The sequence below is a fragment of the Labrus bergylta genome, chromosome 1 (assembly GCF_963930695.1).
Source record: "Labrus bergylta chromosome 1, fLabBer1.1, whole genome shotgun sequence".
NCBI classification, from domain to species: domain Eukaryota; kingdom Metazoa; phylum Chordata; class Actinopteri; order Labriformes; family Labridae; genus Labrus; species Labrus bergylta.
In genome coordinates, this window is record NC_089195.1 from 4,366,640 (window position 1) to 4,383,149 (window position 16,510).

Below are 16,510 nucleotides of genomic sequence, written 5' to 3' on the forward strand. Positions count from 1 at the left end.
CCCCCTCGACCGTTGGCGGCGGCGGCGGCGGCGGGGGGGGGGGGGGGGGGGGGGTAATCAGTCTTCTGCTGCCCTCGTCTGTACAGGAGACAACATACAGTTTAAAACTGGTTTAAAAAGCTAGCAGCAGTGATAACGATGCTATTTTCATGTTTAAAAATACAGCTCTAAACTAGCTGTTCTTTGTATTGTCCCTCATATCCAATGACCAGCGTCCCCGAAAAAAACCCAAAGCTGTCAGGATTCTTTGTGTACTCACTGAAACTACATGTCCCACAATCCTTTGCGAAACACAAACTGATAACAATTCATTTTTTTAAGCTGTATGTTTTTATAATTATGAGGGACAAAAAATGACTAAAGTATAAATAAATAAATGTTGGGAGAAATGCATACAATAATGTATAAATAATTAAATAATTAAATAAATGCATCAATACATATATAAATAAATATATTCATATATTTATTTATGTATTTCTGTGTCCATGTTGTAGAAGGAAAAGTAAATATGTAAATTAAGTGGCCCGTCCTAACATTACTGAAGTAGGATTGGTCAATTTTGAAAAACAGACAGAAGCAAATTTACAAATATACTTTTCCTCTTAGGACCTGGACACAGAAATAAATAGATGTGTAAATGTAAAAATACGGAAATAAATGAATAACTCAATGAATGTGTAAATGTATGCATTGATACATATATAACTGTAAACTGCCCCCTTGTGGGCCAGGTTTAAAAAGGCAAGCTTACAAAAGCTTGCATATAACGACTCCCTGAGAATACTGTTTAAAAAACCTCGATGGACTAGTGCAAGTGAGTTATTTTGTAATGCAGGAGTTAACACTTTTCAGGCTCTTATGAGAAACTTAATGTACAAATTTTTTTGCCGATTGAAGGATTCTCAGAATTCCATCATCATGCTGTTGACTAATCCCAGTCATAGTTCTGTACGACACCAGTCATCCTTGTGGCGACACTGGTACAGTTGTCTTTTATAATATTGATGATGTTTTGTCTGTCTGTATGTGTATTTACCTTGTGTTTTTATTTTGCGTGTTTTTTATGTCTTCTAATGGACTCCTGAGTCTGGCAATTAAGATGATGATGATGATGATGATGATGATGTAGAAATACGCTAATAAATGAATAAATACATGTAACAAAGTGTATTTATTACTTATTTATTGATGTATTGTTTTCAGCATTTATATATTTATTGATGCATTTATTTAATTATTTATTTATACATTATTGTATGCATTTCTTCCAATATTTATTTATTTATTAATTTATTTATACTTTAGTTATTTTTTGTCCCTCATATCCAATGACCAGCGTCCCCGAAAAAACCCCCAAAGCTGTCAGGATTCTTTGTGTACTCACTGAAACTACATGTCCCACAATCCTTTGCGAAACACAAACTGATAACAATTCATTTTTTTAAGCTGTATGTTTTTATAATACCTTATTCTAAGTTTGAAAACTGTTCAAACTGGAAATTAATATTACCAGCTATTTTGATTAAAAAAAATATATATATTTGTTAACAACGTGTCACGTGATCAACACAAACTCGGCTGCTGCTAGCTTAACTTGCTTCTTGTTGGAGTCTGCTCGTCTTCAAGGAAAACAGCTCGAAAGACTAGTTGATAATCTGCTTTTGTGTTAATAATGAAATGCAGGCAGCTACGACGGATCCAGCGGAAGAGCCCCCGTCGATGTTGTGGGGACTGGACCCGATCTTTTGTGCCTTCGCCAAGTTGTATGTCAGAGATATACTGCAGATGACAGAGTCCACACAGGTGCCAGGTAATAACAAACAAACTTAGTATTGCTTATCATGTGACTAAACAAACACAAAACAAACGACCAAGTTAAATGCAAACACCAGCTAGAGTTTATTTCGGTTGTTTACTTTTTGAGTTTCCAGCAAACCTTCAAATTGTTATGATGGGAATAGTCAACTATCTTTGTATCCATCCATGCTTCACAGGTATTTACTTCTACAACTCTCACCCAATCTACAAAGTTGATGTACTGGGTACAGTAGTTTGCAAGAGAGAACGAGAAGACTTCTTCTGTTATGGAGGTAATCTAGCTTTTTCCTGCTATGAACAACAACACTGCTCATATTTCAGTAACAAGTTGTGTGTGTGTGTGTGTGTGTGTGTGTGTGTGTGTGTGTGTGTGTGTGTGTGTGTGTGTGTGTGTGTGTGTGTGTGTGTGTGTGTGTGTGTGTGTGTGTGTGTGTGTGTGTGTGTGTGTGTGTGTGTGTGTGTGTGTGTGTGTGTGTGTGTGTGTGTGTGTGTGTGTGTGGTGTGTGTGTGTGTGTGTGTGATACATTTCCTCACATACAAATATGTCTTTTGGTTTCTTTCCTTCCTCTCACAGTGGACGATGGTACTGGTGTTATAAACTGTTTATGCTGGAAAAATGACCTATTGAAGGAGGCGGGGGATCCTACTAAATGTAAGTTTACTTTTATATGAACTAAAGAATTGCATCATTGGAAGTCATGATCAGTATTAGTCATCAGATGACAGTCAAAGCTATACATTTGTATTCTATAAGCTAAATTAACTGCTGTTTATAAGTGTGATCATCTGTGTTTATTTGTCAGATGTATCAGACAGCTATATATTACATAAAAAAATAGTAAGTGAGAACCTTTTGGCATTTTGTTGTTATAGTGTAAGATTTTGATGCTAAAGGTTCCCTTTGTAGTTTCCTTCAAAAGCACAGCTTACATTCAGTTAATGTGTCCTTGAGGCCATACAAACGTGTTGAAGACACCACTTTTCATATTTTCCATTACAGGTAACAAAAATTAAAGGGTGATCATCTTCATTAAAGGGGCTGTATGTAACTTTTTACATGTATAAATCATTTTTTTATCGGCCATTAATAAGCGAATGGTTAACTGATGTGAAAAAGTAGATGTTCACTGTCTATCTGTGTTGCCGGTATAAAAAGTTTCCCCGGGTCATATTGTTGGGGCTTTCTTAGGGTCAAATTGGGGCCTCATCAACAAAACATTTTTGCAGATTGATACTAATAGTAGAAAATTCCTCAGGCCAGGGTAGCTTTTTCTTCCTGTTCAATAGACTGGAGAGCCCTGTTTCTCTAGTAAACAAGTCAAATAGTTTTCTTCAGATATCAGTTTACTTTGGCATAAAGCTGGATTTTGGATTGAGTCACAATATGCAAAGTGTTCAAAAGTGAAACACGGTTCAAAAATGCTTCCCACATTATTTTCAACATTCTTTTGCCACTTACGTAAATGCAGAAATGTGGACATAAGATAAGGACACAATAAATGAGGAAATATTTAACACAAGGTGATGTTCAGGTTCTTTGAAATTCCAATTGTTCTTTGATATTGTATGGTTTTCTGAGTTGGTGCTTTCTTTATTTCATGTACAGTGTGCACCATGTAGTCTCTTACTTTGTCTGTCTGCTGGTTTGTTCTCGGCAGGCAGCACTGAGTGTTAAGATTAAAGCGATTTCATTAAGAAAGCTGACGAGAGAAAAGTCAGAAATCTAAAACAGTAAGCGTAATATTGATTAGTTCAGCTGTTTAGGTTTTGCAGCTTTATACACAACTCTAAATTCTTTAATCGGTGCTTCAAAGATTCAACATAATATATTTAATTACTGTTGCAGAACCCTGTGTCATTTTCACATTTGGTTTTTTACATTTTCAGCCAGGGGGAAACCCAGTGATGGGGTTCTGGGAGGCCTCAGCCCAGTCGCTGAGCTGGAGAAGCTGAGACAGGCTCAGCTGAGCCGTTGCCACCTGGAGATTGGAGAGCTGCTCCGAGTCAGGGGACCGGTGAAGACTTCGAGGCAACAGAGAGAAATCACGGCTTCGGTCTATTGTGAGTGCAGAGTTCTATCCTCAGCGGGCCACAGTGGGAGTCTGATGTTCAATAAAGCATTCATTTTCACTTATTTTCCAGCAATTTGTTTCAAATATTAAAGTAAGTAAACACATCCAGACTGGTTACACTTAGAAAGGGACTCTGATTTCATCTGTAGATATTGGGGATGGTATTATTGCTATGATGCAATGACTGCTTTTGCAACCTTATAGAACTGGGTGTGAACCAAATGCCCAAGAATACCAACATTTAACAAATGGTTCAAGAGTCAAGAGTCAAGATTCAAGATTTTTATTTGTCACATGCTCATACAGATGTGCAGTGAAATGTAAAGACTGTTCTGCGAAGCCATGCAATACACTCAAATTACTAATACACATAAATACAGTAAAATAGAATATAATGTACAATTTAAAAAATATATTATTTGTATATACAAAATATAGAATAATGTAACAGTGTAAAGTGTCAGTGTGTAAAGTGTCCAGGGTGTCAAAGTGCAATGTGTGGTGTGTGTGCATCCTGTGGTTCCTGAGAACGTGTAAATGCTCAAAAACAAAATGCACTTACTCACATAATCCCCCACACACTAAGTTTCTGCCAAGGGCGTTCTTTATCCTAGCATTGCAGTCCCACTCTATGATGGCCTTCATGTGTCTTCTCTGTCTCACACATACACACAACTACACACAGCACATGTTTTATTTCTCAGTGCCTGCCACCTACAACCTCTGCCTGTTCATCATGTGTATATGTATCCGTGTCTCTGTATGTTTCCAGATAAAGTGAACGACCCAGTGATGGCCGTCCAGATAGCGTGGATGATGGAGGTTCCTCAGCTTTACAGACAGTGCTATGACAAACCATTCAAGCTGCAACCAAATGCAACCGGGTAAAAACCATCATCCCTTCAATCAATCAATTTTTATTTGTATAGCGTCAACTCATAACAAGTATTATCTCGAGACACTTTACAAAAAGCAGGTAAAATACCTTACTCTTTGTCTGTTAACATTACAAAAAGCAGGTAAAAGACCTTACTCATTGTTATGTTACAAAAAGCAGGTAAAAGACCTTACTCATTGTTATGTTACAAAAAGCAGGTAAAAGACCTTACTCATTGTTATGTTACAAAGATCCGGCCTATCCATCATGAGCACTTTAGCAAAGCAGCAAAAGTTACAGTGGTAAGAAAAAGCTGTCTTATTAAAAGGCAGAAATCTTCGGCTGGATCCCCTGCTCATGACGAAACAGCCTTCACAGGCCCAGACTGCACCGGGCTTGGAAGGGGATAGGGGGAGAGATGGGATAAAATGCAGGAAGAGGGATAGGGAGCAAGGGGGGGCAAGCCGTTAATCAGCAATCACTGACCATTGGTCTCCATGGCTAACTTTGGTGTGCATAGAGGACTTATCATTAACATGTACAAACTGAGATCGGTCTGATGAATAGGATTCAAACCAACTTAAAGCAGTCCCTGTAATTCCAAGTAAATTTTCTAGTCTGTATAATAGGATCTGGTGGTCAATAGTGTCAAAAGCAGCACTAAGATCTAACAAGATTCCTTACTCTAATGTTATAATGCAACTACTGTAGATAGCTACTGTAGGTTTCCACCTAAATGTAGCATCACTTTTAACTGTTGTTCCACTTGATCGTTTGTGTTCCTGCTGAGAAAACTGGTAACAAACTGCAGTTATTAATTCTGATTAAAAGCTTTTAGTGAGTTTTTGTAGTCAAACATTAAACCAATTATAAATTAAATGTTTAATTATTTCAGTAGTTTTTTAGTTAAAAATGAAGAGTAGGTCGTAGGTCATCAATATAATTAAATGACCCTTGACTAGTTTATGAATTGAAAAAAGACTGATACTATGAGTTATTAATAAGGACACAAAATATAGGTAAACACAAGAACAAATTGTATTCAGTTCTGTTTTTTTGTTGTCTGTTTTTTCCCCCAGTAGCGTAGCCATCAATCCCCTCAGCAAGGCTACAAATATCATCAAGGATTTTGTCAAGCAGAAGTCTGTGAGCAGGTTCAGACCCTATGATGTTCAGGATCTCCTGCAGCCTCTGATCTCCAGCCAGCCTCAAACAGCCTCAGCAGACCAGGTAAGCCAGAACAAAAGTGTGGTTACCTTTTTCTTTTTGAAGATGTGTGATGGTGTGGTGTAATACAAAAATCAAATACCAGGCTGTATTGAATCATACTCCTTAGTCAAGATCGATGAATAGAATAAAGGAAGACAGCCAGGATGGGATTTCTAGCATGGACATGTGCAAATTATTTTTTTTAAAGTTTAAAAAGCTAATGGCCATAACTAAAATGCTTTTCTATTCCTATCAAGCAGTCTGTGGCGGGTCCGTCTTCATGTCAGCAGCTACGCCATCTTCTGAAGGAGGCCCTTCAGGTTTTACAGGATGAGGGTATCGTGTACCGCAAAGTCAAATCCCAGGATGAAGTCTACCATGTGAGAAACAAAAGAGAAATGTGAAAAGAGTTCCTCCCGCTTCAGAGAGCAATTGTTGTGAGCTTTCATCTTGGATGTGTTTCTCTTTGATTGTGTGTTCAAACAACAGGTGACTGCAGAAGACAAAGATCTACTCATGGCAGTCAAAGACATTATAAGGGAAGACTCGAGGAGGGAGAAATGTAAGGAAACTTGACATTTCTTTTTATTATACAAGGGAACTTTTGGTTCATTTTGACCTTGAGCTTTAATTCACGATACACCTCTCTGTGAGTGTTTGAGTAGTAATTATCATCATTGAATTGGTTGCTCATTTAAATCTAGTTTTGTAAAACAAAGCTTGAGAACTGGATAAATTGCTTTCATTTTATTCGCTTTCAATTAATAAGCAAACTAAACAACAGATAGTCTAGTGGGACATCTGGTCATCTTTCTGGTCAAGGCTTTCTATGTGATTTTTCACACTTAAATATAATAGAAATTAAGTATATCCTCTGAAAATAACTCTGTGAGTCAAGACTGTCTACAATGGGTGTAACACCCGAGTCCCACTGTCTGTGATGTTTTCAGAGTTTTCAGAGTCCTATCTTCAGTTTGTTTACATCGTCGGGACAGCGACTAACTCCTCCCCTCGTGTATAAAAGTTGTTTAATTGAGGGACTAGAGAAAAGAAGAATAACATACTGTACTCACTGCTTAACTGTGTTTCTAGATCACGCTCATTTCAGGTAAATTTACATGCAGTGTGAAGATATGAGCTTAATAAAGATCGCTAGCATTAGCATGCTAACACAACAATGCAGCGCGAGTTGTTTTGGTTTCATGATGGTGCTCAAGGGCGACATCTGCTGGATCAAAAAATCACATATAAAGCCTTTAAGAAAACATATTTAATAACAAATGTTCAACCTTTAGAGAGCAGCGTTCTCTTTCAACCACTTCCATGCTAACGTTAATTCATACAAACTCCTATCTTACGTCAGCTAGCTAACAGTTACGTTAGCTAGTTATGGTTTGATGCTACTTCTAGCTGTTGCGAATTAGCTTTTGTTTCATTACGCGTTATCAAGCATGATGTTGATTTTCACCATCTATTATCATTTATGCTATTTGTCAGCATCCATTACTATCTGATAGTGTTATATATTAACATACAATAAGACCTGAACTCCTATAGGTCATTCTAGCGAACTGAATTTAATGCTAGCAAGGAATTAGTTGAATGGTGAGGTGAGCTGTTGTGACTTAGCAGTCAGTACAAAATCAACAAAATAAGTTATTAAGAATGTTATGACTTTCAATACGGCCCGATGTCCCTCCTGACTTTTCATGCAAATTGTCATATTAGCTGTCACCTTATTTTAGCATTCAATCAGTTAGTAATGCTGTGTTAAAGTTATAAGTAGAAAAAGGCATCATTTCCATGTCACAGTAATGTTAGCTAGGAATTGGTTGAATAATAACACAAGCTGGTGTGACTTAAATATTGGTAAATACTGGTGTATGAAAATACTTTTCATTTGTTGATGGATTGAGAGGGGAACATTTTGAGCTTCCCACCCTTAGCTCCATGTCACTGGAATGGCATCTGTGTGATTATGGTGAATCGAGTAATCAAGAATAACAGTTTTCAACTGCTTGTCACAAACAAATTCAGCACTACAATCACATCTACTGTACCAAATGTTATTCTAACTAACGAGCTGAACTTAAAAATGTTTTACTGAAGGTGATTGTAAAAATGAAATCTAATCAATAAGACATCACAACTAAAAAAATGAAAATTCCATCTTTAAAAAACATGGTTTGATTTCTCTCTCTCTCTCTCTCCACATAACCTTGGTTTCCATGGCTGCATACTGTAACCACCCATGTGTTGACATATTTTTATTCCTCTTTCTTGTGTCTATAGATTCAGAGAAGGGCTGTCACATCCTGCACATTCTGTCTGCCGTCAGGCAGCGCCACAGCCTCAATGTGAGCAAAGCAGCACTGGAGCTGGTGCTCAAATCACTGGAGTGCAACAGTGACATCGTCAGCACCAGTGACAACCATTACACTGTGTTTTGACCTGAGGACAGTTGGGCTTGGGACCTGTAGTACTGCATAATGATGTGTGTAGTATGACTTAGTGCTCCAAAATGTGAGCGTGAAATATGTTTTAGTCAATCATGGCATTGTAGTCTTCTTTTCATCAAGTTTAGCACTTTACAACACGACTTTAAGTACAAATGATGTTTTTTTAAAGTTTACTGTAGATTGTTAGCATGGGTAAAATATAAAAACTTATTTGGAAGAAAAAAATAGTACAAATTGAATATCATGAAAGCTTTTAGCATCTTATATGTGGTCATTATTTACAAGGATTAAGTAACAGACTGCAAAGATTGGGTGTGTGTGTGGCTCGATTCACTTGCAAGGGGGTCCTCAGGAAAAAGTAAACCTTCAGGTTTAGTCTGGTCCGTCTCTCCAAATGTTCTTTTACTATCTGCTTTCCTTTTGTTTGTTTTCTTTGAGAAGATTGGGACACATCACTTTGCCTGTCAGTACTGAGGCAATGGTCAAAAAGAGAAAATAGAAGTTCTTTATATAGCTAGTGGAGTGGCCCCCTGCTGGGCATTATAAAGAATGGAGGTGTGAGGCAGAAACGCAATTGCCTTGCCTTTCAAAACCAAGAGGCTACATCCGGTTCTTAAGACAGTCAATCCTACATTTCCCAAAATGCAAAAAAAATCTGTATGATAAGTGCACAATTCTTTAAATTCCATTAACCATTCTGTTCGGCTTGTAGTGAAGGATTTGTTGCCCCAGTGGATATTTACCAAAAGGAGCTAGGCTTTAAAAATCTCCTTTCATAGCCACAGAACAAAAAACATCCTCTACATGCAGAGCATCGCTAATCATGGTATGGTATTTATTTCTAGAGGGACGATTTAGTTGATGGCCTTTGAGTGCAAACAAAACAGATGAACATAGTCAACAGCAGCAATTACACAAGTCAGTGACAACAGATCTGCTGTGTGGAGCAGGTCATAAAGAATGAGGAAGAAACCTTCACTCTATCGGAAAAGAAAGAAAGTCTTCTTTCGTAATATATTTTCTTACGATTGTATGGCCTGCCTGTATTATTTTTCTGCCTTGTAAAGCACTTAGTAATGTGGATTTTGAAAAGTGGTCTAAAATTAAAATGACAAATTATTACTATGATTATGTTGATGATGATTATTATTATTGGTGATCTGAATCTCACTCATAAAGTCAGTAAAGTTTAGCTCCAAGTACTTAGTACAAATCTATTATTGTCTAGAATTTCTCTCCTCCTATAAGCGACTAATTTCAAACCCTTTGTGCTATTGATGACTGTACAAGGGGACCTTTGGGTGTTGCAATCAAGCCTTTTATAATCTCATATGCATTCTCAATAACACCACCACAAAGCAGTTGATATAGAGTAAGTCTTGAGCTTTCAGGACCCCAGGAGTTCTCAGGGGGCCTTGGGGCAGATGCCAAGCTGGATTTCAGCTTGAGGCTGTTAGCTGTAGTGAAATCATTTAAATTAAAAAAGGATTAAAAGTGATACTTATCTTGTCTTAGTGATGCTTTAATTACATGGTACAATTGTGCTAGTCATAGCTTCTGTATTGAACGACCAGCCTCTGAATGGGTTTCTTTACCTTCTTGCTTGTGTTGCTGTCTACACAGGGGGGCAGTGTTTGGTCGTTAATTGGCTCTTTCATGTCGAGCCTGGCTGCTGATTGGTCGCTTGTGAAACATCTGTATCCATAGTTCCAGGAGCTCGTGTCTCCGGCCAGAAAGCTGCACACACACAGCTCGGATCGTGGAGATTGTGAACGACACTAACTTGTGGTGTTTTCACGCTGTCACCTATTGCACACAATGGGGGAGAACATTTCAATAAATAACAGTTTGAGGCGAAAATAGTCTCAGTATAGTATATATAATGTTTCATATTCTCTTAGACGGAGAGGAAAAGTTATGAGGGGGGTAGGCTAAACGCATGGATGATGAGAATGATAAATTCCCACTTTATGTGTCAGCTGCTTACAAACGCAGCTTAATATCAACAGCACGCTTCTCCTCAAGGAAGGCACAGCCAAATCCCTATTTTTTTTTCTAGCCCCAGCTTTATTCCAAGTAGCCCTGAGGACGTGATGAAGCCCATCCCACTCCGTCCCCCCCTAAATTCACTGCGCCTGCCGGAACGCAGCAGGACGCGTTTGGGCGCTCGCTGGATTTTGCCGGCTCCCCTTTTTCCATTCAGCCAGCCGCTGTAATAACCTCCAAGGTAGATCTGATGCCCCTTTTCAGTAAGCATCGAGGCAGACACAAAGGAACTTGCTTCACTTTTCTTTTTTTTTTTAAGGGTGACCGACTTCACCAAGGGCTCCACCGTCAGCCGCTGGATAGCAGCCTCCAACGTGAAAATCTAGTCTCTCCTCTTGGATATTCGCGGCTGTTTCACCGCGCGTCTTCAATTTGACTATCGATAAGTTTCTAATCAGATTTGAGGAGCGTTGCGTCATCGGAGGGGGAAGAAGTCTGGGGCGGCCGAATCCACTGCGAGGAGCTGCTGATGTCTTAATGGACCGCCGAATGGTTAAATGACACAGCGATGAATGTGTGTGTGATTTCTCTCCCATGATATAGCCCTAGAAGATATAGCCTATCTGGAGCCGCAGCAGCTGCCTGTCTGCCTGACAGTCGCCCTTAATGCATAGCCTCTGCAGGGTCAAGATGCAGTTTCGGACTGTGCTGGACGTGAAAGTCGTGGACGTGGAGAAGAGGCGCAATCCGTCTAAACACTACGTGAGTTGCCTGCTTCAGCTTCATTCCCACCTTGTCCCATTCAGAATGTGTCAGCGGTGCGTCTCTGGCCTGTTTCACAGTCCCAGCGTGACACCTAAACGCAGCATTTAGTCCATTAAATAGCATGGCTAAGCTAAGCTCACAGGGAGACTCTTAGTTCTGCAGGATCCCCTGCTTATAAATGATTAACTACTCCAAAGCAGCAGACACAAGCTACTTCATGAACACAGGTGAGCTGTCATAAATGTACACTGTCAAAAAATGTGCATCCGGGGCACATTCAAGTACTAATGGGTTTTATTATCTTGAACATGACAAAGAGTACCTGACAGGTTATTGGCTTTTCAATCAATGATGTTAGCAGTCATTTCAGATCTGTTTGGTGTCAAAAGGGTCAAATACTTGAGGAATTTCATAATGCACCAAATGTTCAACTATACTGTATGGTCAACCTGTGTTTCTCAATGAGCTGAAAGGTTGAAACAAAACTTCCACAGCCAAATGGAGTTGAAGTTTTTGGTCTCAGTGTTTTTTGTTTTTTTTATTACATTGTCCTAGAGAATTTTGTAGACCAGTCAACATGTCAGAGTAGTCACATGTCTGTCACCAAGTATGTATTATAATTCATTCATTTATTATTTTCTTCAACCAATAAGGGCCTTCTTATGTAATAATCTTGAATGATGTGTTAACTGATTAACAAAATGAGTTCACCACGTAGTAGCTTTTTTTGGCGCTTTTGATAATTACCTTAATCAGAATGAGTATATGATCAGTTGTCACTAAATAATTATAAGTATCCAAATTCCTGTGATATTTCCCTCAGTAATCAGGTTGCTAATTTTAGATTTAAAAAGTTTTGATTAGAAGTTCATTCTTAATCTTGGAAAGAACTGTTGACAAGATAATTGAACTACAAGGTTCATTTAGTATCTGTTACAGAGCTTCGAAATGTCTCTTAACTACATATGGCCAATCATTTTTCCACTATGTTTTTTTATTTTTCTTTGATTCATGTCATCAATAAGTTCCTCAGAATGTAAGCCACGTTGTCTTCCTCCATGACAAAAAAAACAAACTAAGGACAGGCTTGAGGGATTTTTATTACCTTCCTGATTCTTGCCTGCTGTGGACTTAGTTGTCAATACCACCCCCTGATTTATACGACACAGTCTGTGTTGTGCTTTGCATTTCATGGCCCCGAATTCAGAACCTATTTTGAGCTCATAAACAAGCCATTATAAAAGACTTGCTCATATGCAATTACATTCCTGGAGACCCTTGAGCCTAATGATAGTTGGACACAATTAGCACTCTTGCTCTCTACTGATAAGAGACATTCTCAGGGGTCTCTTCATATATGACCCTTTACTTAGTTTATAACACCAGCCTTAAAACACTGTACTGCAATATATAACTGTATGTCTTTCAGTATGGTGTGACCTGCAGTGAAACTGATACCTACATTCTGACACTGTGGAGGCATCACTGTTCAAAACCCCCTGGGCAAAAATGAGCTGCCTGTCCACGACTGACAACCCAAACCCTCCACCTCCTCCCCTTCCCCCCAGGTTATTGTATATGTCGCCTTCAAGCACGCATCAAGTAGTACAGTGTACATAGTTGGCTAGACATGGCAGCTTAATTATATTTTCGCCTGGAGCTCTTAAAACCAACCAATGCTCTCGTACTGGAGTTAATACCTGCCCCAAGGTTTGCTGTGCGCCAATTAGTTTATGTTGACTTGCTTAAACACAACTTTATTTATGGTCCTTGTAAGAACAATATCAACTAAATTAATAATTGTCTTTAAACTAGATGCTGAAATTTCTTCAAAATTAGGTTACGATGCAGAATGAGCCTCTAGGCACTTAAGGTAACGTTGTAAAAAAAAATTGTAACAAAGTGAGATTTTGTTTGATTGTAATTTTGATTATATGAGTCTCTGTTGGCTTTGGACATTTGAAAGATGGCCACTTTACGATTACATTTTTTAAATTGAATTTTGATTATATTGTATATACTTTATTAATCCCCCAGGGGGAATTCCGGATTACAGGCCTGAAAAACACACAAACAGGACCCGATTGGTATGGAAATGCATAAATGGAGAGATGTCAGAGTGGGGCTGCTTCACAGGAAGTGCTCCTGAGCTGTAAGGTTTAGTGCCTTGCTCCAAGGCAGCTTGGCAGTACTTGTGAGGTGACTTGGCACCTCTCCAGCAATTAGTCCCTACACAGACTGAGCTACTGTGGCACATATTTACTTAGTTGTTGACGGAGCCTTGAACATGACTTAGAAGTAAGTGGTAAATTGTACCCCAATTCAGGTGTGCTTTGTTCTCAAAGTGCTTAAAGGGTTGGCTAGTTATTAGTCATGATCAAGGCCCTGAATATTTTTGAATACATCAGGATGCAGCGCTTTAAAGAGCCTCCATGAGTGTCTCTAAATTGGTTTGAGGATATTCAAGCTAAGGTGGCCTTAAATCTGCTGTGATGGTTTCTTTCACTGTACTAAACCAATCACAGATGTCAAATAACTCAAACACTTTGGGGCCATGATATTGACTGAAAAACAAGAGTTGATGCTTCTTGTTGTCAGTGTGGTTGACCTTTGAATGCAATAAAAGGTTCACACTATGAACATCTCTTCCTCTGACCTTTTAAGATAAATATACTTTTTCATCCAGTTTTTTTTTCCAGTTTTCCGTCAGTAAGATTTTTTTTGTAGCCAATCCAGTAAGGCAGAAGTAAAGCAGCACAATAGAGTGACAGACTTGGAATAATAATTGAAGGAATAGTAATTTACAACTAATTTCTTTAGTACAGTATAATTGATAGGTGAGAAAAACGAAAAAACCATTCTCTTGTGAATGTGGTAAATGTGCAGGCAATTAGCTTACTCAGTATATAAAATGCTAAATCTGTGCCTTTAGCTTACATATAAAAATGTTACACCTTTTTTTCTAAGACCTTGAAGTTATGGTTTTACAGCGTGCCGTGGAAACTTGACAGAGCCTGTGAACCTGTTTCACTCCTTCATTTTCACGCTAGCTAGCATGAATACTTGAGCTATGCATAAGCGTTAAAATAGTGACAAACCACTCACCATGTCCTTGGTAAAATGTCAAACCATTCTGTCAAAGCACATTGAAGACAAATGATTGTGCCTAGCAGGCTTATGTGGTAAAAAAAAAAAAAAAAAGCTCTGGCAGACTATACTGGGGCTAAAGCCAGTGAATAATTGGTCCGCTGTTCAAATGGCAATTTGTTTTCAGGCAAATATGACAGATATGACTTTAAATGCACAATGACAAATTGTTTTAGTACAATATAAGCTTGCCTTATCATTCCTATTCTATGGATAGACTTTTTGAGTTGTGTTAACTCCATACAAATGAAGTATAACAGAAGGCGATTAGCTTAGTCTACTTAGCTTTTCATTTGATCGTGTGTTCCAAAGTAGAACAATCAGCACATTGCCAACTCACTGATGAATTAGTTATATTAAACAAGCAATGTGAATAAATGTATGTACAACTATAGCAATTTGGACAGCCCAGGCAATGGTTTTCCCCTGTTCCAGGTTTTATGCTAATAATCATAACAAAGTTAAGCTATGCTAACTGCCTCCAGTGTAAAGCTCCATACTTTATGCACATAGCCTACATAAGAGTATGTTAAATCGTCTTGTCCCACTTTTGGAAAGATGTTTAAGGGTTTCTCTAAAAAGGCACTCTCTTAAAAACAAATAATTGGGCTTTGTGTTTAGCTAGCATTAGCATTAGCTGATGTGAGAAAACACTCTCTGGCAGAATGATGTGGTGCTCAAAGGCAGCAGATAAGTGGTCCTCTGTTGTTATACAGTTGTTTCTCCCACTGAGTAGTTTGGTGTTACATGAGCTCCCCGGATCAGTACAACTTTCTAGGTTGGTTTTGTTTAGTAGGACCCAAGCTACTGTATGCACAGTTAAAATGTAACATGAGCTCCTTTAAAGCTGAGCTGAGCTGCAAAGTGTTTTGGACTCTTCTATCTCAGCGGGCCAGTCTGTGGCCTAGTTTCCCTAGTTACCCTGTCTCATGAGACAAGGCTAGTCACTGTGAGAAGAAAAAAGAGGGAAATGGGGAGAGAGAAAGAGAGAGAGGAGAGAGAAAATGAGAGAAAGACACAATCTGTGTCACCCATTGAATCTCATTTGTAATGTTTGTGAAACCAGCTGGAAATGCTTATCTTGTGAGAGGAGGGGGAATGAGACTTGGGGCTTTGTCAAAGAGAAGTGCTCGTTGGACCGTGGGGAAAACTGGACCGCTGAGTCGCAAAACAGGCATCCAAAAACACACGTACACACTCTCACACTGGTTTGTTGTGCATGTGTGTGTTGTGTTTACAGGACGAGGTGATAAAAAGACAGTGTGAAGGTTGGGCTCGGCCATGTTTACTTTAAGCTTCTGTTTCCCCTTACAAGTCCCAGTTCCTTAACATTTCATTTTCTAGAGACTCCTGTGCCACGCAAAGGCCCAGGCTTAAGGACGGTGTTGTTATTTGGCACCATAAAACATCTCTTCAGAGAGCTGTTTCCCACTCAAATATTTATTGGTCGATCAAACATGGAGTGATATCTCGGTGAAAAGGTCCCTGTGTTCAGATGCGCACCTCAAACTGAGAGGCTCATGCTGGGGGGGAAGAGAAGTTTATGAAACTGGCTCTTTTGTTGGGGGGGGGGTTGCCCATTGTTTGGAAGAATTTGACAACTAGCTGGAAGGGCTCTAGGGCCATATGTGTGAAAGTGTGTGTGTGTGTTTGCGGACTCAATCTTCTTGATGTTCTGTTTGAATAGCCCTAACTTTGACACTGACGAAAGTGTTTATCCATGTTGCAGGCTGTGACATGAGAGGTTGACAAAAGCATTGGATGTTGTCATCCTTCCACTGTTACCAGTAACAGGACCTCCCACCAATGCTGCGAGTTCCTTTTCACATGTTCCAGTATACCAGATGTTGTTTGAGATTGTGGAACATTTTGTGTCTCCTGAAGACATCTCAACACGAGCTCTAATTCCCAAAGCACAAAGTCTGTTATACTTGGTGGTAAAAGCATGTTATTTTGTTTGAAAATGGCCTCAAACTCAGAGGAACTCTTCTTGACTTCCTGATAACATCACCTGTCATTGCTTGGTAACGAGGTAGAGCAATGTGTGCGCATCGTGTTCTGGCTCTCGTAATTTTTGCGTGGGAAAAATTACCTGAATTGAACTTTCTCAACATCATGTGTGTTGTCATCTGGCTTGATGTGTGTGTTCTCGTGTAAAAAAAAAAAAGAAGGAT

General features: G+C 38.9%; 2 protein-coding genes across 5 annotated transcripts in view; both read left to right on the forward strand.

Annotated features, from left to right (window-relative positions):
• Positions 1-1,558: 1,558 nt before the first annotated feature.
• Positions 1,559-9,566, forward strand: stn1 (STN1 subunit of CST complex). 3 transcript variants are annotated; one of them, XM_020639090.3, is made up of 9 exons: positions 1,559-1,813; positions 1,998-2,093; positions 2,396-2,473; positions 3,709-3,882; positions 4,666-4,777; positions 5,853-6,000; positions 6,237-6,359; positions 6,469-6,541; positions 8,272-9,566. In XM_020639090.3, exons 1-9 carry the CDS (start codon positions 1,681-1,683, stop codon positions 8,427-8,429), a joined length of 1,095 nt encoding a protein of 364 aa, XP_020494746.1. In that variant the 5' UTR covers positions 1,559-1,680; the 3' UTR covers positions 8,430-9,566. The 3 variants fall into 3 exon arrangements, with proteins under 3 accessions (XP_020494746.1, XP_020494745.1, XP_020494744.1); XM_020639089.3 differs by having other exon boundaries at positions 1,560-1,813; positions 5,850-6,000; positions 6,240-6,359; XM_020639088.3 differs by having other exon boundaries at positions 1,561-1,813; positions 5,850-6,000.
• A 132-nt stretch (positions 9,567-9,698) lies between these two features.
• The window catches only part of sh3pxd2aa (SH3 and PX domains 2Aa), a 126,881-nt gene continuing 120,069 nt past the window's right edge, over positions 9,699-16,510 (forward strand). For both annotated transcript variants that reach the window (XM_065966599.1, XM_029278305.2), the window contains exon 1: positions 9,699-11,186. In XM_065966599.1, the coding sequence (XP_065822671.1) occupies positions 11,091-11,186 (96 nt within the window). In that variant the 5' untranslated portion in view covers positions 9,699-11,090. The remainder of the gene's footprint in view (positions 11,187-16,510) is intronic.

Bases quoted from the DNA above. Each gene is read 5' to 3' on its own strand.
- stn1 (XM_020639088.3), top strand. From the start codon at position 1,681: ATGCAGGCAGCTACGACGGATCCAGCGGAAGAGCCCCCGTCGATGTTG. The intron at 2,474-3,708 runs GTAAGTTTACTT...TTACATTTTCAG, and splicing joins GGCGGGGGATCCTACTAAAT to CCAGGGGGAAACCCAGTGAT. The intron at 6,360-6,468 runs GTGAGAAACAAA...TTCAAACAACAG, and splicing joins CCCAGGATGAAGTCTACCAT to GTGACTGCAGAAGACAAAGA.